The sequence below is a fragment of the Stegodyphus dumicola genome, chromosome 4 (assembly GCF_044657685.1).
Source record: "Stegodyphus dumicola isolate Sdum_Otavi_A_Nest chromosome 4, ASM4465768v1".
NCBI lineage: Eukaryota > Metazoa > Arthropoda > Arachnida > Araneae > Eresidae > Stegodyphus > Stegodyphus dumicola.
The window spans coordinates 27,406,338-27,430,470 of NC_140771.1; the positions used below are offsets into that span (position 1 = coordinate 27,406,338).

At 33.6% G+C, this 24,133-nt stretch overlaps 1 protein-coding gene across 2 annotated transcripts in view; it reads right to left on the reverse strand.

The window, feature by feature from the left end:
- The window catches only part of LOC118186482 (protein NDRG3-like), a 161,954-nt gene that overhangs the window by 4,247 nt on the left and 133,574 nt on the right, over positions 1-24,133 (reverse strand). Inside the window, exons 10-13 of one of the 2 annotated variants that reach the window (XR_004757781.2) lie at positions 21,876-21,975; positions 21,435-21,519; positions 20,017-20,067; positions 15,491-16,026 (exon numbers count right to left, since the gene is read on the reverse strand). Coding sequence is in view for 1 of the 2 variants with exons in the window: in XM_035356582.2 (XP_035212473.1) it covers positions 15,869-16,026; positions 20,017-20,067; positions 21,435-21,519; positions 21,876-21,975 (394 nt within the window). In the remaining variant the exon portion in view is untranslated. Of the gene's footprint in view, positions 1-4,255; positions 16,027-20,016; positions 20,068-21,434; positions 21,520-21,875; positions 21,976-24,133 lie in introns of those variants that run through there. The other variant, XM_035356582.2, reaches the window with a different exon arrangement.

The following is a 24,133-nucleotide window of genomic DNA, read 5'->3' on the forward strand; positions in this document are numbered from 1 at the left end:
CATCCTCTTTCGGTGATAAATTAGATTTTGAGAAATATTTTTGGATAATATTGAAAAGGCTAAGGCAAAGCGAATGAAAATAAAGCACTAAGACCCTGTAGATATAAAAATGAAAAAATACAAACACAATTTCTACATGGCCTTTGAAGAAATAGAGAAACATGATTGCTCCTGCAAGATACCTCTTTTAGAACTTATAAAAATCTGTCCTGAGAACTTAAAAGAAGTAGTCCCAACAGTAACAGCTCTTCCTCATACTCAAGTCAGTGTGGACTCTTATCAGCTCTGAAGTTTATCAAATCGGATCTATAGTGCTCCAAGAATGAAGATCTTGCCGATACGATACTTTTTCTTAGACCAGTATAACATCGACAATAACCTAATGCTAGATTTTTCATTTCATAATAAATGCTAATTAACATAAATATTTTGCTATGCCATCAATTGTTCTTTCTGCAGCATCTATTACTTCTTTTATTTTAAAAAAACACGCTATAACCCATGTGTATATGTTTACATATACATCTATGAGGGAGTAGGAATCGAAGTCGGAGTCTTTAAAATTCCAGGAGTTGGTCATTTTCCCTGCCGACTCAGGAGCCCTGCTTCTAAGTATGTCTAAATTTTTGTATGAGTTCTGTTACTGAATAATAATGTTAGACGCAACATGTTAATGTATAAAATTTTTTTGCCTTCTCTTTTTTTAAATATACTTATACCTTTTTGTGTCTCGGAAATATGGTCAGCCTACTCAGGAATGTATCTGAACTAGCTTGTAAAGATAAGTCATTAAGAGAATACTATCGTTAGAACAAAGTAATGATAAAATGACAAATATTTATTTGTAAACAGGTAAAGTAAAATTTTGAATAGGATCTTAATTGCCAGTTTTATTTATGTTATATATTGAAGGAGTCTTTCTGCCTGTTCCTGTATATTTAGTGAAAGAAAAGCTATGGTGTAAAAATATCAACATTGTTTCTTTTTTTTTAAGTTCCTTCCCCCCCCCCTTTGAAGGCCGCTGTGCCATTATAAGGAACTTTCGTTTGAGTCTGAAACTTGAGTTACTTAAGAATAGTGGTTAGTTTATAACAGACCTCCAATTAATTAATTGCATTTTAATTCAGAGTCCATATATTCCGGCGTATAATGCGCACCAGTGTACAACGTGCATTTAGAATTTCAAACTATATTTTTCAATTTTAAGTACTTTCGCTGTATAACGCACACCTTTTTCTTTACGAAGAAACCTGAAAGATATATGTGAGATGCTCTTATGAAGTCGTTCATTTGAAGATTTTTCTCAGGCTTTCGAACGGCAGTATACTGAATTGACAAGCGATAAGGGGAACAGTATGTATGTAGGGGAAATGCTTGAGAGAGTAAATGATTCTGCAAATGAGGGTGGGTTGTATTTATTGCAGGTGGGACAAGAATGTTATTATTCGATTTCAAGAAAAGGAGGGCATAATTTGGGGTAAGAATACTCTTCCGACCCGACTGAATTAGCGGAATTAAATGTCAAATGTTTTCTCCTTCTGTCGTCATTTGAAGCCGTGATATTGAAGTGAACATTGAAGACTTCAGTAAATCGTATTTGCTTTAGTTGGAACTCGGTGATCTAGTGTTCCTTTTAGTATCAAATAGGGCTCTTGTCAAACGAAACAAACATAGTGCTAATTTCAAATGCAAAGACATTCAGTTTTCGAAAGAAAATGGAAATCATACTGCAGCAAGGATATTTGGTGTTCTACAAAGCTACATACATGAGTGAAAGTAAAATGAAATTACAGTAATTAATATGACAAAGAATAAATTTGCTTTGCTTAAATGAGTAACGAAATGGCCTATCCTGGAAGAAAGTGTTGCAAAATGAATCCTAGAAAATCTCCAGAGTGGATAATTGTAATAAGAAACAGGTTTATTTCCTTAAAGCGGGCAAAAAAGAATGCAACTGAAAGTGAAAATTTTAAATCAACTTTGATTTGGTGTAATTGATTTATGGCACGGAATAATTTGTTTCTAAGAGAAAAAACAAAAGTTTCTAAAAGGCCTTCCGAAAGATTTGGATGACGTAAGTTCTCAGATCTACGAAGGCAAATAAATAAATAAAGCAAATAAAAATATTTACTGTCACGTGCTGGAAATATGGATGAAACTCCAGTAATGATGATATGATAGGAAGGAAAAAAAAAAAAAAATGGTGTATAAAATCGGTTCACACAAAAGCAACAGGTTGCGAAAGATTCAAATCATTATAGTGCTTTCCTGCTTACAAAACAAACAGTACAAAATAAAAACCCATGGTTATTTTTAAAAGAAAGATGGTGTTGAAATCTAACTTTCCAGATAGTGTTTTTCATTCATGTTGACAACAAGCGATAGATGGATGAAATTGGTGTGAAATTGTGGATAAGAATTGTTTGGCAAAAACGTCTTGTTGCCTTAAAGAATCCAGAAAGCCTTTTAGCTTGGGAGTGTTGAAACGGATAATACGAAGAAATTAAATGAATTATTATGAAAGAATAAATAATTATGAAAGAATGTAATACAGACATGGCAATTATTCCAGGCGGATTAACGTCATTCATTCAGCCTTTAGATGTGTGTGTATCAATAAACCAGTCAAAGAAAATTTAAAATGACAGTGGAATATGTGCGCACGGTATCTGACAGCGCATGGCCCATATATGTCCTATCTTCACAGATTTCGCCTAAGAGACAGTGACCAATGTATTTGTGGCAGTACTGGTGACCCAGATCACTATCTGTTTGACTGCTCGCACACAAGGAATTCACATTTGAAAAGACCAACTGCAATCAATATGCCAGCATGGTTCAAGAACACAATTAAGAATAAATATGCGCTTAGCCGCATTAGAGACTGCATTACCATTGCTAAAAGCATTGCTGACAACCTGGAGTGACTTCTATCCTTGGACACCATGCCGTCAGCAGCCTGCTCTGTACATATATTAATTTACTTAATGTCAGGGGCGTAGCTAGAGGGGGCAAGTGGGGCATCTGCCCCCCGGGCGCAGAATCCAAGGGGCGCCAAACTGATGTTACGACATTTTAGAATTAAATGTTTTCCATCCTTGGCAAGCAATAGGGGCGCGAAATCTTCAGTTGTCCCTGGGTGCTGAAAACCCTAGCTACGACTCTGCTTAATGTCTTGTATTTTTTGTTTGTTTTGCTGTTTTTAATTATATTTAATATTATGACTAATCCGGAACTCATTTAACGTATTCCACAATTTGTAATGTATTTGGTCATCTTTACATCTGTACCTGATTTTTATAGCACATCCTTAATATAACTGTATGCCTAACATGTACGATAATAGTGAAAAGTGTTCCGTTTAGTTTCAGCAGTCCCCACCATGCATCTTCTTTCCATGCTCTGGTCCTCACTTCAATGTTCCTCGTTTCGTGGCCAATCCCCGGAGGACACAGTACTAAGCTCTTTATTTATATTTATTCATGTATTTTTTAAAATTCCATCGACGGGATCCAACAGGCTGAAAAGCACCTAACCCAGTGGGCCAGCTGTTCCGTCGATGGTGAAAAGAAAGAAAGTGGAATATATGGATTTTAGAAGGCGAAAAAAACATTTACAAAAGAGACCAAAAGCATCATGCCAGTCTAGAAATGATGTGTGAGTGGATAATAAAAGCATGGAATGAAATTGAAGCCGACATAATTCAAAAGTTCTTTAAAAAGTGTAGTGTATCTAATAAACTGGATGGAGCGGAACTTGATTATTTATCTATGGACTAGAATAACGTTATTCTGGCATTGTACAATGCTATATAACGGAAGAGGAATGTGACAAACTTTTCATGTTATCCTCTTATGTCATTACTTTTAAATAAATAGCATTTAGGCACACATACAAATCTAATTTTTTTACGTCCACCTTTTCCTTATTTTCAAATACTATATCGTTTTTATATCCGGCTTATAAGGCGCACCCATAAATTTCGATCATATTTTTTTTTATTAAAAGTGCACATTATACGCCGGAATATACGATATATTATTTTATGCTACTTTTGTGCTTTCCAATATATACTTAAATATGGTAGGTCTGAACTATTTGTACTTTATCCTTCTTTTAGGGAACTATTTGCATTACCAAAATATCAAAAATGAAACTGCATTCTTCAGTTGCCAAGTTGAATTACATTGAATGGAAGCGCAGAAATATGCTCTATATGTTGGACTGATATGCTTATACAATAATTGAAAATGGACACTCTTTCAATATTTAGTTTTATATATCTTTTAATAAGTAGCAACATGGAGCAGGATCATTCTGGGCACAGAAGTGAGCATATTGTCGAACCAAGCATGCTTTTAAATGTAATCTTTGTACAGCACCTTTCATGATTACATGATCTTTGATAGCAAACATTTGCAATATGAATTGTTAGTTAGAGTTACCAATAACGACAGCTCCGATTCTTGCTGATATTGGGGATGGTCAATATCTCAGTGCGTTGGAAATTCATGTGAATATTCCATGGAAGAATAACACATTGCACACACAAAAAAATTACGCTAAAATTGCCCTTCAAAGGTAAATAGTAGGAACTTGAATCCATATTGTTACAGTACTGAACACCATGAGTAAAGTGACCTTATGTAACATATAATTCAGCATAATATTGATTTAGAACTTCGATGTGATTTCATATATGTAGTGAGTCTTATACGAAATTTTAAAGTTGCGCTGAATTAAAAGGAAGAAATGCTGAATAATTTACCCTAACTATAATTTCCTTAAAATAATATATTTGGTACTGATAGTATCTTGAAGAGTAATGAACGGATACATCTTCGCCTATGACATATTCGAATCATAATTAAATTTTGTACTAAAGCTACAACAGAAAGGACTTATTCTTTATTTTTTTAGCCGATAACAGTTAGAATTTTTTTTAAATCCAATTTTTATTTCTCAGCCATCATAAAATTTGCAAAATTTTATTTAAAATCTTTCTGCAATAAAAGGCATGTTATTTCATCTTACTTCTATTATTTACATTCCAGATAATTTTAGCCTTATCTACTCCTCGTTATTCGATCTTTCGAAATCCGGGTCTTTCGTTTACCCCCTTCTTCGTTCCTCCGATGTTCCTCTTCGGAACTGCAGACTCATTCATATGAAGTGCCCCTGAGCTTTACAAAGTTATTGTGCCGGATCCGTTGCAACGAGTTGCACAACGTATCCGGCTCAATCACCGTCAGATATCGGCTCAGTATTCATCAGATATTGTAATGTAAATACTATGTATTCTTACTGGAATGTAGGTTTCTTTTAAAGAATAATATTGTGATAGTTACCAGTAGTTTATTTATGACTACTCTTCATTTGTTATGTTCTTACTGAAACCGCGTTCTTCCAAAATTAAATAAGTCACATAATTTTCCCTTCTCAATTTTCGAATGATAAAATTAGTTAAAAAAAGGGGTAAAGTACGCGATGAATTCAGAATGGTAATCAGAGTAAAGCGTTAATAAATTAAGTCATAAAATTTAGTTCTGTGTTTATTTACTTTATTTATTTTTAGGAATAAAAACCTTAAACTATTCTTCAGGCCTATTTTTCTCATGATAATACCTGGTTAATATTTAGTTTAATATTAACAAATGCAGTATTATATATTCCTGCTGGATTTTCTCATGTATAACATTAATAAGAGCCGTTTTTTCTTAAAACATCCTCCGTGAAAACATAGCCTTTGTATGTTTTGCCCTGAGAAATCAAGAAACAGAAAAACATACAAACTTGATATATAAATTTTAAAGACATTATTCCATTGCCAAAGTATTGTACTGGAATACTCCCTCTTATAGATTTGAAATATTCATTGAAGAAGTCTATAGTAGAATGTAGAAAATCTGGTCACTTTACTCATGAATCATGAACACATCGCAAAGCAAAATATCTGGAATACATTTCAATATACAAAGTACTCACGTATTCACTAGTCCTGTGATTCCATTGGCAGCAACCTGCCAGTAAATCTCTGTCTCGAACTTGCGGTCATCTATGATCAGTAAATTTTTGAGGCAAATATACATTTCAAAATACGATTTTTTGAATTTATTTATGTGTAAATGTTTCATACTTATCAAAAAAATTATGCTTGGATGTATACAGTAATTTCTACCTTACTTTGTTGAGTAATTTTATGTAGATAACTGCGTAAGAATATTAAGTTCTTTTTTTAAACGCAGTTTTTCGAAAGCTTTCCTTAACTCGACTTTTGAATATCTGAATTTATTTATTGATTGTTCTCTATTTTCTTCAGTTGGATTAATCGGAGTTTGACTAGAAATTGACTATATATTGATTACAGTTCCCTTCAAGAATGATGCATTGAGAAAATGGGGAAGAAGAACAGAAAAACAAAGTATAATTTGATGTATCATCCCCCCTTGCCCCAAAGGCGCCAGATTTTACTGAAAAAAATCAGCCAAATTGTTACTAAAAACGCCAATAGAAACATCTGTCATTAGTCAATACGTAAGCACTGAAATATGAAGTATTGCATTTATTTTCAACAAAATATTTATTTCAAAACTTAGAATATAAAACCAGATGCAAACTTACAGAGACAGAAAAAAGCAGGAAAACAACAAATTATATATTTCTCAGATAAGGTGGGAGCCTTATTAATATTAGTTATAAGTAATTATGTAAAAATATTAGCATATATTATAGAAGACTTGCACAATTTATAATTACATATTGTTATACACTGGGCCTGATTACTACTTAAGCTGACAAGACTTAGGCCTAGGGCCCCCAAATCATCCTATAGTTTCTCCTAATTTTGCTTTATGAGAGAAAACAAGGGAATTGTGTGTTAGGGGCCTTTTAAAGAATCCTGTGTGTAAAGCTTCAAACTGTTTTAATCAGGCTGTGAATAAATATTCATTTCTTTCCTTTTGATGAATATATCTATTTCAGATTCAGTATTTTTCTATGTGTATTACTTCGAAGTATAAGATTTTTAATGCATTTGTTAGTCATATTGGCTCGATACTAACTTATCGCTCTATATATTAGAATAAAAATTGGCATTCGATTACGTTAAAAATCTTGAGCAAGTGATCAAGAACTGTTGGTAGCTCTGTTTGCTCAAGCATGTTTTACAAGGTTCGACGTAAACATAAAATTACGCTTGCAGTTTTAACAAGAAAGAACTTTGGGAAGGAATGGACCCAAAACCTTTGGTTTGAAAACGTTTTTTTGATATATAATACAAACGTATTATATATCAAGAATGATAGTGTAGCTCTTCTTTGGAAGGAGCTTTTGAAGATTCTAAATGCCTTTGTAACAGGTTATTTTGTTGGGGATAATAATAATAATAAATAATAATAATAATTTTAAAAATGGAAAAATTGGTATAAAACTTTTCAGTTTGTGTACTTATGATTCTTAATTTTTGGTAAAAGTCTTCAAAACTTAGACGCGGAATAAATTACAAAGCATGTAATAAATTCATTCATTAAATTACAAAACATATATTTTAATAAATGGACAATATTACAAACACAACAGTGTGCATGTTAAAATTTATCTTGGTACATTCGCATTCTCACTATAACACATCTCGTGTTTCCGTATGTTAAAGTAATTATACTTGCTTGCGATTACAGTGTTTCTAAAGAGTTGACTACTAGAGAGCGTTTATACTACGCAAAGCGTATTTGGTAATGTAAATGGATAGCAAATGACTGCCCGAAGTTTAGTAGAATTTCGTCTATTATCTGAAAACGCTTTTCTTTTAGTGGTTTTTCTGATTTTGAAAAGAAATCGTAGATACACCAGAAATCTAGCCAAAAATTGATTGCGTTAAAAATAGGCAAAAAATAAATCTACCTGCTCTGGACACAAAGCAGTGGAATTTTCGAAAAGGCGCGGTTGTTTTTTTGAATTATTGTCGTGACTACTTTTCGGGGTAAAGCATCGCTTTTTAGTATCATCAAAACCATCGCGTTATAGCTATGTCTTTGCCTTTTGAATGTTATTACTATCTATATCCAGAAAGGCCAGTCTTAAGCTCTGAGATTTTAAGGAGTTCCTAATCGTTCTCTAATTTTTCACAACCCTAAAGAATTTAATTCAGAAGTCAAACAAACGGTGTGTTCGGTAAAACCATCGAAACTAGTCCTGTAAAAATTTTGAAAATATTACGCTGATTTTTGTTGTTTGATTTCTGAATTAGTATTTATTCGGCGTGTTATTGTGTTCTAAAGAATTTGTTAATTTGATGGTAGTGTAAGCTTCTCGAACAACTGCAATATTTTCTAGACAAGACTCCACGAGTTTAACACTTTCTCAAATTTGAAAGAACTGCAGCATCTCGTAAGTTCATGACGTGGCCGTATTTTCACAGGACGGAGCAACCAGAATCCGAAGAATTAAAGCTTGAATAACACAACAAAATGTAATTCAAATGCTTAAACAGTTGAAGAGATGATACTATTTATTATAAAACTTCCATACCTTTTTTAGCCCCCTTTTTTTTAACAATACATTTTTTAAACGTTCTTTGTGGAATTTAACGGTTTGTTAATTAGAAGATACTGGCAATACATCATATGTTTGAGAGATTAAGATGTTCCAGCAAGAAACGAGAACATACATGCTGCCATAGAAATCCAGGATTGTGTTTTACGGTCTTGTAAAGTCCAATGTTTTTCTGACTTGCCAATATGCGATTCCTGTCTGTGGAGTAGTCTGGAGCCTTAAATGTGCATTTGTAATGTTCCCCGATACTTTGTCTAGATATAACGTCGAGGAACCTAGTGAACTACGTAGCGAATTACAGCTGAGTTCCAATAGCTACTACGGAGACGTGAGAAGGGTTAAAATACCCATTTATTCACTCAAAGAAATAATAATAGATGGCCCCTTGTCGTGCTTACAGAAAAGCCTCTACTTGGGCTTTTAAATCAGGATAAGAAAATAGGAAACTAATGTAATACTAAACTAGTAAATAGACTTATCCGAAGCTTGACACAAACACTTAAAATAATTCGCCTTTAAATTAAACTAGCCGGGGATTCTCAACATGCACGTACAATACGGCCGAGCGTAATAGATTCAAAAACGCAATAGCCAAAAGGCAAACACGCACCACTAAGGGCTCCTAAGCATTCTCTTTCGAAGTAAGTTATTTCTTCTAACTCATTTGCATTCAACGCCATTAGAAAAACTCAATCTGGTAGGGAGTTGTAAGTGAGGAACAAGAATTGAAAGCAAAGGATTTCAAAATTAAAAATAACTGTTACAAAATTAAAATACACCTTACACATTAATAAACCCAAGAACATCAACGAACTCAGGGTCATACTGCAAGAAACAATTGCAACTATACCAATCTACGTGGTCCAAACAGTGCATCCAAATGTACATGACGTACTTATAAAGTGCTGTAGAAATCGCGGAAAGCAGCTGAAAAATGTGTTGTTACAAATAATAAGAAGTATGGTCCTGTTGTAATAAATGACATCACATTTCCTATTATTTTGTAAAGTAAGTATTTGAGTTTCATTTCATAGTTCATAGTGCTATTTTAAGCTTTACATATTCCCGTAGTTCACTCTGTATTGCGCTTTGAAAATTATTCAGTAAAATATTCAATAATTTGTGCTATAATTTTCAACATTTTCATGGTTTGATAACCTGTTTCAAGCTTTAGAATCTTCATTTGCAATAACATCATGTGAAACTAATCAATATCAGAAACAGGAGTGATGAAAATATTTGCAGGTAAGCATTAACAATAAAAGGCTAAGCTCGTGTCTTCTAGAGCCTTCCTCTGTCGTAGAAGCTAATTACAAACTACTTAGCATTGCGCTGTGGTATCTAGAATCATTTCTATATATGTACACTAAATATATTGCATCCTGAATATAGTTAGTAAGTTGAAAGCACAGGTATATATGAATTCGCAAGAACCAGAACTTCGCAGAAAATCGTTAGCTTTGTACTCGTCGGTTAGGCGTGAAATGATGGCTTCGCTTCGAAACAATTGAACGCAAGAATATATAATATATCCTTCTCACCGCGTTTAAATTCTGCCTTGTTTCTCAAATTATAATGCAATTCGTTCTGTATAGAATACGTGCATCAGTTTGATGTATCGGAATTTTAATTTGCTTTGAATTTGTAAACGCAGATGTAAAAATATACTCAAACTGTAAAAATACAGTCTGGTATTGTTAATCGGGGCACAGCGAGTGTGTGGTTTCAGTCCAATAAACCAACTGCCCTTACTATTCCAAGTTTGATTGTTTTTGAAGTAAAAACCAAACAATTCTTCACCGAGGTATGTAATACCGTATTTTCCGGCGTACAGGTCGATGCGAGGCATCTGTCGACTCAGAGATTTTATCCAAATAATAATTAAATTTAGGTATATCCGACACATACGTAAAATGACGACAACAATAGTCATAATAAATAAAGAAAATAAAGGAAGAAGTTGTGTTAGAAGATACTGCAGGAATCAAAATATGCTTTAAAAGCAGCACATGCCAGAACAGTCTGGAATCTAAAAGATGTGGGAAAATCGACTAAATGCATTTGCATGCTGTTAAATGGAACTGAATGTTAAAGACTTATAGGGCACTATTAGTTTATGCTGTAGATTTATAGCAAGAAAATAAGCAGTGATGCACTAATTGCGGTAGAAAATAATAAAGAAATGAATTAACCTTTTAATTTCGGATAACGTCTGACTAAATCTGCATTCATAATTTAAAGAAATAAGTAAAATAAAAAATAAAAGGTTTTGTCTTCATAATTTTAAAAAGTTTTTTTTACAATACAAAGAGCCATTTTTTTTTTTCTCCTGCGTAAAATTTTCACGGAATATTATTTTTCCTCCTTTTTTAAAATTAAAAATATTATAAGTATTTTCCCTTTATTTATTGTTTTATTTGAAGTAACAAATATATATAGTTAATTACTTTTTTAATATAATTATTTCCTTCAACTTAATTATAATATCGCTCATTAGTTAAAATAATGTTGCAAATGTCATGAAATTATTAGTTGCGTATGTTACCAAACGCGTCTTAAATTTCGATGACTCCTTTTTAAGACATTTTTGGATTATTTTACTCTTTTATAGAGGCGGCTATCTTAGACAGGCTATATTCGATGTTTGTTTACGTACTTAGATACTAGTTACTTTCAGTGCGTGGTGTCTATGGGAAGGGGCTGCACTGAAGGGTTCGATATAAATCAATTAGATATATTATTAAAAAATAAAATAAAAGTTGGATCTTATGAAGTTTTCATTATTAAGTAGTGCATTTATTGCTTTCAAATCACTTAGTTTTATAAACAGTTGCACACTCATTAAATTTGAAAGGTTATTAAAAGACCTTATACTTAAATTTGACTTCTTTATCCTGATTAACATCATAATAATATTTATTAAAAAAACGGACTCCTACATATCTTTCCCACAAGATTATCGTAACAGATTATAAGTCTTTAGTCATTCGTTCAAATCTAAAAAAACCTTTGTGGAAAAGAAAATTCGAAAAGCATTTAAAAGTTATAAATGTTCCTTGAAGGTGTCTTTCTGAAGTTTTTGGACCTTTACGTTAGCTTCGCATTACCATCCGCGTGATTTCGCGAGTGTTCCATTGCTGTCCTTTACCTTCCCTGCATCCTTGAAAGTAATTATGAATAATTCTCAGAATGCTGCAAGAAATTATGCATTGTTGAATGTGCATAATTTCTTGCATTATTGTTAAATATGTGCTATTCAACAATGCATAAGATATTTATTTCATTTCAAATTTTAATCAGTCTCTGTTTAACAAATTGAACTACTTGAAAGCAATGATGCACTTCCAAAAAATTTAAATCTTTACTTCGTAATTGAATAATACACCAAACTTGTATTAATTATAATATATTTAGTTAAAAATATATCAAGCTAATAACTTTTATGAATATTTGCAGTATTTTATAATTAATTAAAGATGCTCTTTGTGCCATGTATTACGTACCTCGAGCAGAATCGTCTGGTCTTATGATTGAATTTTCAAACTGAGTTGCTTTCCTTCCTTTCCCCATTTTGTATAATTTGGGTTAATTTTCAGTCGGGAGTAAATGTTCACCATTCGCATTTATTGTCGATTCACCTATAGAAATTGCCATGTGAAGATAAGTTACCGTCTTCTATTGACTGTTGGCAAAATAATGTTTCGTTAAAAGTCGCCAATCATATAGTCCCAAATGAGAAATTAAATATTTTAATTAAACAGCATATTGTTGTCATACAATGAGCAAAGTAAATCCTAGACATTTGAATCCTCTCGAATTTCACGAATCTTGAAAAGGATTTAAAATAACAAAACTCGAATCTTAAACGCTTTTCCATCATTCAAATCTTCTGAATTCTAATTTAAAACCGTTAAACATTTTAACTCGAAACTGTGGAAAAAGTTAGTTTTATTGAAATGCAGTAAAAAATTCATAAAAAAACACTCCTCCTTTGTTGCAGTTTTAGTGGATCTCAATTAAAGTATTATTTCGTAAAAATTCTGAATATTATACATTTATTTTTCTAGGAAATTTAAACGTTTCGTATATAATGTTTACCTGCGTTAACTCTAGAAATCATATTTCTCTCCTTAACATTTGATTTAAAAAAATAATAAATTTTTAAAAATATAAAATATTTGAACTATCACTCAATATTTTTTGTCAAATTATAGAAAGAAAATAAAACTCAAAATTAAAGAATTTTAATCTTCATTTACCAAACTTCATACTATGTATCCTCAATATATTCTTAACATGTTATTTATTTTCCAGAATTGCTTTAGAAATTTCTTTTTAATTAAAGAATTCTAATACTTAGTAAAAGGCATTTTTCTTTCTCTTATAACCTTTGAATGAATGATTTGAGAACCTTAAAGGACTCGAATTCGAGAAAATATAGGATTCATCTTCCCTCTAATTTTTATTTGCTAAGAATTTATTGTGTAACATTAGTCCCGATTAACTTGTGGATACATTAATCAGAATTAACTGAGTTTTCAAAAATGATTGTGGTTTTGGAACATTAGCAGAGAATTAAATATGATATCACAATTTTTATGTATTACTAGAATCATTTTAAAAATCAGATGTTAAAATATATTTTTTTAAATGATAACAAAGTTATAAAAATATGCAAGATTGAAAGCGTATAATCCTGCGCATGATATGAATCTCACAAATCAATAATATTTCAAACATTATTTTAGTAAATAAGATATCAAAATATACACGCACACCTGATACACATAATAATTCTCTTAATGAGAAGTTGAAATGAGTATGTGGGGTTGGAAAGAAAGTTATGCACTTTTTTGATCTGCAGTAATTTTCCTTATAATTTAATAAGTTTATCAAGATTGCAAAACATATTACCGTAGCATTTTCTTTGTCCCTTTCCCTTGGTAACAATAATTTTAAATAATTTTTGTTCATATCCGTCCTTTTTTGAGTCAAGCAATCCATTTTAATTAACATGTTATCATTTGTCTAACACAATCGGAGTAATCATCTGGGGAACAAATTCGATCAGCACCACATTTTACGTAAATATACATTTGATAATACTTAATTCAGGTATTGAAGTTCTCTTGTAATCGATTTGTGTTCAGATTCCAAATTATCGTCTTCAGTAAAATTATCAACAGTAGAATTGTCCACGGAATTAATGCAGTCCACATCGTTATCATCATTCTCAAGGAGATCAAGACACACTCATTCCAGCCACGCCCATCTGGCGGTATAGATTCGCCTTCCGGCGCTGGCGCACTAGCTTTGCACAAAACCGGAGTTCACAAAGCTACAACCTTCCTTCTTCACGGTTGAGCACGAAATCTCATTACAAAAAAGTGAAAAGTCCGAATGAAAATGTCGGATGAAACGCCAAATCATGTTTCGAGACTAATAGCTTTTTTGGACTGAAACTTTACTTCACTGCTCAGTATGGAATTGTAAGAAATAAAGTATTTAGAAAGCTCCATTTTTTTTAACATGTAAGACTGAAAATGTTATATTTTACTGTGGAACAAAGGCACATATAAATTTAAAGTTTATTTTATTTAATGTATATATAGATATATCATGCATTTTATTCATATATAGATTAGTAATGTTTAATAATTCGCAAGGACCCTTTTCTTTTAACTTCGCTATGCTTATATCATATTGCACCTTCAAATATCCGAAGTGAGCATTTTTCAGCTTTGGAAACATGGTTAATTTCAGTTACAGTTACCTTTAACAAGCATTTGTTCATACGATTTAGCTGTTTTTTTGCCATGATCCCTTTTGTTGTAATTTAATAATACTTATACAGCTGAGTAAACTACTTTACCTAAAACCGTAAAATTCTACATTTGAGAAAACTTGCCTTAAAATAATTTGGAAGCGTCTGAATGGAATTTTTATTTAGGGTGTAGAAATAAAGGCAAAAGCATTCCACGTTTAAAAACGATTAACAAATTTTAAAAGGAAACAGAGACAAAGATGGGTTGCTGGAAATAACGTAAAAGATGCAACAAATGGCAGCGATATTTTACCAAATTTCAAGATAGAACTTTTGATCAAGAATGCTTCTCTTATTCTATAGTATATCGAAATCAAAGGTATTTTTAAAACTATATTAAAAGTAATTCTGTGATGGCAGTTAGAGAGTACTGTGTTACTGATTGGAGCAAGGTTTGTATATGATTGATGCTCAGTTTTATCAAATAATTAAAAATTTGCTTACGTTAACTAAGACCCACTGTTATTCCAAAATTATTTTGTATTTACTTTACGATGATTACAATGTTGGGTGATTTTTTTTAAACCTTTGCTTCCCGTTTCTTCTATTTAATGGAACAATATTATTCCTTACTTTGCTATTGTGGGCATATTTTTAAAATATATCCGTTAAAATGGGGCAGGATATTTTTCTGTATTGAACGAATGGAAGCTGTGTTGCATTTGTTTTACTTGATTGTTGAAATTAGAGTTAATTTTGAATTTCAAACTGGCTTGCCTATTTTTTGAAGCTAACTTCCTTTCCAACCCGTACATTCGAAGGATCAGTTTAGCAACAATAAATTATTTTATGTTACAGTACATCAGAATTGGAACATCTCTCTCCTTCTCTGAAGAACGTTTCATGTTTCGAAAATGATAAGTTTTATTGTAGTTGGATTATAAAATTACGCTTACTTTGAGTGGCTTCGTTAGCATCGGTTTAAAGCAGAAAATATACTATTACTAGCTGCTTAATAGAATTGAGCAAATTCGGCTTCAATTTCAGGCTGAAGCGCATAAAATGACAAAACAGTTTCACCACTCGTCTAATATACTTCACTGCATTCCTATCTGCAGGTACTACTCAAATGAATCTATACAGAAAAATCACTAATAATTGAAAAGTACTACATACCTCAAGAGGTTGAAATTAACATTCCTTTTAACACTTATTATGCGCTCAAGCGTAGCAAAATAGATATTAGATTCATTGCAAAAGTTCTGGCTTTGCAACACATCTGAAGAAGGACTGCATCAGCTCTTGATCCTACTTTCGAAGATACAGCTAGCAACCCAAAACGGTTGGATATCAATCCTTCTCTCTAGGCACTCGATATTCGTAATAATTTTTACAGCTAATATTTTTCGTCGTTACAATATATGTATGCATCATGTATATATTTGTGTATCAACCATCATCTAGCGTTCTCGATAATCTAAGTTCCTAGGGCGCGAAAATGAAAATAAAAAAATATGAAACAAAAAGAAAAAAAGAAAGATCGTTGTCTCCATTTCACGGGCATGTGTGCTGGTTGATGGGATTCTCAACGATATGAACTTCTTGCCGAGGATTGTAGGTTGTCGTCGTAACTGCTGTGGATGGTAGCTGGTTCGACTGCTCATCCAAGGATTTTGATAGCGAATTCTGGTATTCTTGAAGTACTTTGAATGCTGCAATGAAAGACAAAGAAATGTAAATTGTTTGGAACTCATGTGCAGACAGATTCTAAATGGTGATCGTTTAATTACCGCCTAAGCTCACCAGGCATACGCCTAGACCCCTGATTTTATCATGCTACAGAATCCCCCTATAGTTCATTATAATTTTATTTTTCCCATCATAGAAACAATAAAATGAAGGCAGGGACTTCTAAAAGAACATGGTGTCTTGCCCTGAGACTAGCTTTAGTGGGTGTTAAGTGCAGGTTCATATGTTGTTCAGAATAATAATTATCGTGATAAGTAATGAATCGAATTTTATTTCGGGATATAAGCAATAGTTTAGTTAATTTCAAAAGAAAACTTTTCGTATCAACCTAGAAATGTACCCAGAACAGTATTTAAAAGTGTTCTTTTATGTCACGAAAATTCAAAAGAAAAGAATGAAAGTCGATGTGAAAGTACGACAAAAATCAGAAAACGTAAATATGGTTGAAGCGGATTTTATATTTGCTATTTTCAACTGCTTTATCATTTAAATTGTTTTGGCTATGTTTATGTTTTGAGTTCCACTGGTAATCCCCCTCTCCAGAGAACTCTGCTACATTCATTTAATGCAAGTAATGTTCAATTTAGAGGAAATCTTCAATTGTATTTAAAAAATTCTTCAGTAGCTATGCTATCATTTCACTGAAAATCTTTATGAATAACTTCGAAGAAATATATATGAAGAGCCGTCTAAGCTTTGAAGATATTAAACCATCTTCTTTTAGCATATTTGTTTCTGATGTCCTCCTAAAGACATAACGACAGACACTTGAACGTCAGCTATAAAACAGAAGATTCCCCCGTTTTCTACTTCTTTAATCGCTGATTACGTGACTCCCGTTTGTAGGAGTACAGCTCCTTTTATATGCCTTTAATCGTGCAATGGTTCAAGGATTTTTTTTTTCCAAATTTTTTCTTGACTATAAAAAATGTAATTTCTGATTTGTACCTCCAATAGTTTTCTCGCGACATATTGCTTAAAGATACTTGACAAATATTGCTGAATTTTCAAGTTTTTATCGAAACAATGGAAAAACTAGGTATGAGCGTAAATTCTGATTCAGAACCACTTTTGGCATGTATTATCAACTGAATTCGTTTAGATGTAGAATAATCAAAGTTATTAGTAACACTGAATGGTTATTCATGGAAAAACCGCACAATTGCAAGTGTCTGTGAAGTGCTGGAAGTATTAGAAACGATAGGTGCGATACGTGAGAAAATGCTGGAAGTTGTGAGGTGCTGGAAATTCATGGAGAAAACACGCAATTGAAAGTATCTGTGAGGATATTGATTTCAAATTCCTTTCTTTAATACAGACCATAGTAACTCGATAATACTGATGTCAAGGGACTGTGTTGGCATGTCACACTGCATACCCATGAAGCTAGGCCTCTTCTTACAATACTGTAAAATGTCATCACCTGTTGAGAACAATGTTTGCATTTTGTTTCCTGCAGGAAATCCTATATACAGATGGTTAAAATTTAGGCATAATTTTTGGCCTTCACTTTACGCTTACTACCATTAGGCGAATTTGTCATGTTTCGAACAGCATTCTCATAGTGCCCGAAATAAGACATTTTGCTGCCTGTAAAATGCTTGGCAATTGACGTAAGATAATGAGATCATTCATTTCTTAAGGTGTTTTCTAAATGTAGGCACATTCGTTTGTGAAGAACAAGTTCAGTTTGTTCTTCATATCTGATCAAATGATATTTTTCCACATATCAATGAATCAGGCTTAGGAATGTATGTTCTGCCATGAATATTTTGTTTCTGAAGATCCCTCTTGACTGTTTTGCTTGATCCGATCCTGAAGTTGCAAACTGAGATCTGCAGTCACTTTAAGTGTTTTCTTTTTAAATATCATAATTCGTTTCATTTGAAGCATTTATGGTAGCTTTAAGTTAATTTATGCCTTGTCTCGTCACTAGAGGGTTAAGAAAATTTTACGCGAAGCGGCATAGTTACAACTAGGGTGTCTTCTTAACCGACACCTCAGGGAAGTCCCATGTTGCATTGCTGCTGTTTGAAAGAAAGTCACTCACACAGCAGATGCTTAGACAGCCGAAGATTGAAAAATTCAGTAAGGCTTAAAAAGTTAATTGTTTTTTTTATCCGTTCAAACCAATCAGTGTTGTAATTCTGAATAGGTTTTGGAACTGTAATTAAGTTGTAACTGTAGCTTAGTAGATAGCCAATGTAATTTATGATCCTCGAGAAGTCACAGTATTTATTTTATTACGTTTAGTACCCTATCCATGAAACATCATATCGCCTGCAGATTAATTATTGCTGCATAACTATAGACAAATGTTAGCATGATTTGCAGATAAAAAAAACTGGTGTGTAGACATTTTAGTTTAGGAATACGAAGCAGCACACTGATAAAAACACTAATATACTTTTCCGTTTCTTTTTTTAGATAATAGATTGCTTTATATAAACGGGCCGTTCTAGTCGGTATAGTGGTTAGCGATACTGGCTCCCACTATACGTAAACTGTGCTCAAAACCCGGAGAAGAATTCAATATTTGTAAATGCATAGTGTCTTTGGGGCATTGGGTCACTTAGAACAAATGACGAATCGAAAGTCCTCTCGAGAGGTTTGGTGGTAGTGGAAAGGAGATGGGAGAGCTTCAGATCCGTCCCCCCTTGTGTGTTTATTCTGCAAAATTTGGCTGGAACTGGTCAAATCATACTGCTACTTTTAAGTCACTAAGACCCATGCCAAAGCCTGGCGCAATCTTGCGTTCCTCTTTGAGATAAAAATTTGTGGATTTAGTTTAATGTTGGTGTCAGAATAAGTTAGAGAAGACAAAATATATACTTTGAACGATTTGAGCATCTGAAGGATTTTAAATTATTGCAATTATTATTTTTTTTTCCTTCAGTGCCGGGCACTTGCCTATAACGGCATTGGCCACTCCTTAAGGCCGCAGAAATGGTGGGCATTTTATTGTGGAGGCACCTAATAGGTAGCCATCGGTACCTTCCTATGAAGGGACAGACAATTTTACATCCATGCTTACTCCGGGATTCGAACCCGGGCCCTTTGGTATCGCAATCAGGCTCCTCTAACCACTATACCGTCCGGGCGGCGGCATGTAAAACTTTTCTCAGCTTTTTTCGGTTTTTTTTAATTGCAGAAATCGCTCACTTCATCAATAAATTATGATAATAATTTATTGCTCACTTCATCAATAAATTATTATTACAGTAAACATCAATAAATTATATACTTTAAAAGACTGCATATAGAGAATTACATTTTATAATTACAGTTCCTTGATTCTGAGACTAAATTATTCAAGCTTATATTAAGTAATAGGTGTTGAAATGATGACACATTTTCTGAATGCATTTAAAGAAGTGTATTTATCATGAAAGAAATTATAAATTCAAATTGTTATCTACTTTATCAGATTAGAATGTTAGTGCTTTTCGCGCCTTCTAATCAATTATAATATAAGGTATTTTCTCACTCCTTTTCGCCTGCCTTAGTGGTGTAACTGGAAGCACGCTCGACGCGCATTCAGGAGGTTCGAAGTTAGAATCCCCCCGAGGGCATTGCGGATTTCTTCAGTTTCCTACCTTAGGAAAAAAAAAAAATCTATTGACTCTACAAGTGGCGCCCGAGCTAAAAACGTTGTGGGTGATAATTCGTCCCCACCAGGATTTGGCGATTGGGTCTCCTAATCCCCAATCGGAGTATCTTATATACTCCTCTTTAAAAGGAGGAGTATATAAGACATTTCTTCCTCCTTTCATATGCGTTCGTGGTATAAGTGGAAACATGCCTAACGAGTATTCGGGAGGTTCAGATTTCGAATCCCGGCAAAGGCATTGCGGATTTCTGAGGTTTCCTGGCTTCGAAAAAAAAAAAAAAATCTAATGACTCAACAATAAAAATGTTTACTAAAATAGCTACCAGTATAAAAAGTAAATTACCTTCGTTGCTCGTAGAGGCTGCGGAAGATCTTCTTCGATACTGATTTACAGCTAGAAAAATAGAAATGCAGAGTTACGTAAAAGCATCTAACTGTAGTAAAATAAACAAAATATTCAGATTTTTAAGAAAATTTACTGCTGTTTCGAGCGAAATCTATTACAGGAGACTAAGAATATATAAAAAAAGTGCGAAATAAAGTATAAAATGATTAACATAATTTCTAGAACATAATCATATACTTTAACGATTTTATTGTATTCCCTTTTCCAGCTTGGTTTCCAGCTTCAACACCATTTCACATTTAATAATTTTTCAACTCTTACTACTGTGCAGGAATCTATCATCTTATTCGAATTATATATAATCCTCATCTAATTTCACCTTCTACTATTATATCAATTTCTTACAATGTTAACTTCATTGTGTATCGGGAGCAAATGTTGCATGTGTTTCGCTGTTCGTTATAGCTAATTGTTTCGTATTCCCTTTTTACATTTGTTTGTATTATTGTATATTGTGAACCTGTAGTGAACTAATTGAATTTGAGTAAACGTTTTAAAATTTTACTTCATTAGAGAAATGCCTTAATTATATAACTCAGGGCTTTCTGAAACGAAAGTAAAGAAATCAGAAAAACATAAGATTATGACTTGAGATTTGTTGATTTAAGATTGCATATTGTTATGTGTTCTGAAAGGCAAGCTATAGGGAAGACTACAGGCACAGACTTCAAATTAATATATGACTCTTAATGTGATCATAATACTACGACACTAATATAAGGTTGTCAGTTGAAGAAGATTGGGAATGACTGCAAAAGGGGGAGCTAAATGGTCACTCTCAAAGACATACTGGAATGTTGTAAGAAAAGCAAAAGTTAGCTTGAACTAGGGGTTATAAAACAAAATAATAGACTTATTGAACACATTCTGCAATAAACTCACTTTCTGTGTTCAGACATTAGACTTTCTATGCTCAGACTCAGTTAATTATACATTCATTATGTAATGTTTTGATGATTAATAAATATGTAATAAATAAAACAAACGTATGACATTTAGTGTATCATCCTGCATAGGCTTGAAGTTTGTATGTTATTGTAAAATTTAAATATTCTCATTCGATTTTAATTTCTGAACAGATAATATCGTATGCAGGAAGCAGAGAGAGAACATTTTGTGATCGACTATTATAAGGTATTAGAAACTATTTTATTCGTAATGTTCATTGCAAAATATTATTAAGAAGTTTAATAAGATGACAGATTAATTTTCGTTTCGTTTCGTCGCCTGTAATTTCAAAGAAAGGTCCTCTGTATTCTCATTTGGTAACATATATTTATAAAGGCCAGTATTTTATTTCTACTTGAAAACAATATCTCTTCTGGATGTTAATACAATAAACATAAATGATTTACCGTGTCCTAATCCTTGTAGAAAAAGGTAAAGAGCTTCGCAGACTTTATGTGGTCTCTCTTCTAGCGGCATACCGCAGTCAGACAGCTGTAAAACACACACTCATTGTTAGACATGTAGAAAACAAACGACTTTTTAACTACTTTATCATATACTCTATGTATATAATAAATATTCTACAGATGAATCAACTTGGCATTAGTGCACTACTTAAAAGTCTCACACAGAAATATTTAAAAAACATTTAAATACAAATCTCATTCCCCTTCATAATAATGTGCTGTTTCAGAATTCGAGAGCGCTCTCAGGGGGTATAGTGGTTAGGAGAGCCTACAGCGGTAACGAGGCCGCGCAGACGGTATAATGGTTAGGGAAGCCTAAGGCGATACCGAATGGTACGACTGATAAGGGTCAATCAGTCAAAAACTGTGACGAGGACTTACTTTCATCCACGTGGAATTCGTAGGGTCAAGCCGACTGTTCATTATTACTGTATCTTCTAAATGAGGCGAGAAGGCACCAGACATCAAAAGGACGTGACACCTACAGAAATAAAATCACACAGGAAGTTAATTGTTGCATTTGCTGACATTACTTAATCAATTATTTCTATTTTAATTCATTAATGCACTTGCGCGAAACAAAAGAGATTTTATAACTATGAAAAAGACATCGCGAAGGCATGGTATGCTTTCGATAACATTAAAATTCCCCCCCCCCCCCGAGGATAGAGTTGTTGACAGCTACTTTTTCTCTTGCCCATTCGATGGGCCTCGTGTGAGACATTGTTTTTCAACATGAATGTGGCTACTTTGACAGAAACTTGATCGAACGCTGAAATGCGCAGTGTGATCAGATTTTTGCTCCCACGAGTACATGATCTGATTAAAATCATTGTCATCTTATAGAATCATACTGTACTTTATATTATAAAAGATGCTAGGCTTCTACAAATAGGCATCATGTGGCTTACCCCATCAGGCCACAGTCGTAGACAACAGAACGAATGATTTGGTGCATCGTTTCTAATGGGAAGTATTAGACAATTTTCCATGTAACTATATCTAACAGATAGTGATTTTCATTGGCTTGGGTCACTGATGAGTAATTTGGGTGGCAGGAGCAGACAAGAAAGGAACTTAGTCATAATTTAGGCAAAACTTATTAATTATTAAAAGCGATTATATTAGTATGTCCTAAGCACAAATCTTGCCTGCTGTTGTAAATTATGTTACGATTATCTTTCCATAGTTGTCCGAAGTATCACAAACTGTCTTAGGCAGCAGCTTTGAAACGATAGAAACTTTCTCATATTCACCTTAGACAAAGTTACTACACTGTAAGATTGCTCTTTTGTTACGTCAGTGACTCCTAATCTACTGAAAAGAAATTATTTTCTTCGCGGCTTCTTTTCCCCACTACTCTAAGTAAATGATATTAGCCCTGGGGAGAACCTGACCTTGTTTGTCTATTATCTTTGATCCTAGCTATAAATCTTGCTAGTGAAGCATTACAGCTTCATAATCGCAAGTCATAATGATGCTCATCAAAATATTAATTTGAATCAGCAATTCACAATGTGGTATAAGCATCTGACGCTGACTTCCTCTATGCTGATTTATTTGTATTGTTGCACACTAGAACAATGCTTAAACAATTATGAAGACCATGTGGAAAAATAAGTTGTATGAAACGCTGCCTTTTATTTACAAATGTAAATATACACGCCTGCTCAAAAAAGTAAGCAACAAAGGCAAAACACGGAATAAAACAAAAGTTATTTAATGGAAGAAATTGATTCAAAGGGGTTTGTGGGGCATTACTAGATCACATAGCAAACAATAAACCGAACACATACAAAAACACATGTATTATAACCATCACATCGCGAAAGGCACACTGCTACCCGATGTCCGTTATTCCATGTCCGTTATTCCATTATAACATGTCCCACATATAATCTATGGGATTCAGGTCTGGTGATCTAACAGGCCACGGCAGATGTGAAACGGTTTCGCTCTCCAGATAACTCTGCACCGCTCGAGTTGTATGCGAGCTGGCGTTATCGTCCATAAATATCGTGTAATTACCCACTGCAGAGATAAAAAGACGTACAAAAGACTGCAGAATTTCATCGTGATATCGGACGCTTGTAACCGCCAGGAATCAGATCTGCCCTTCGTTGCCGTCTCAACCCATACAAGTAAGCTTCCGTCTCTATAATGGCCTCTTTCGACGATGAGTGGAGTTCGATAACGTGTCCCTGAATATCGCGCCATATCAATGGCCTTCGTTAATCGTTCTGGATGTTAAATCAAAACTCATTCATAAACAGTACGTGGTCCCACTACTCTGGTATCTAACTGCGATGCTCACGTGCTCAATTCAGCCACTCTCTGGCATGCGATGGAGACAAAGGAATACAAATCAGAGCTCTCCGGTCGTACAGTCTACCTTCCAGCAGTAGGCGCGATACAGTTTGGCGGGATAAGGGCTGTCCTGCAGCAGAGAAATGCGGCTCCAGCTGTTGTGCTATTAGTGATCTACGGCGTCTTGCATATACCAACAGCAAGCGATTGTCTGTCGTGGTAATCTTCCGGCGCGCAGACCCACATCTACTACAGTGGGTTTGATCCCTATGGCAACGATTCCACAGCCTATTGATGACACTACAATGAACATTCATCTCTCTCGCAATATC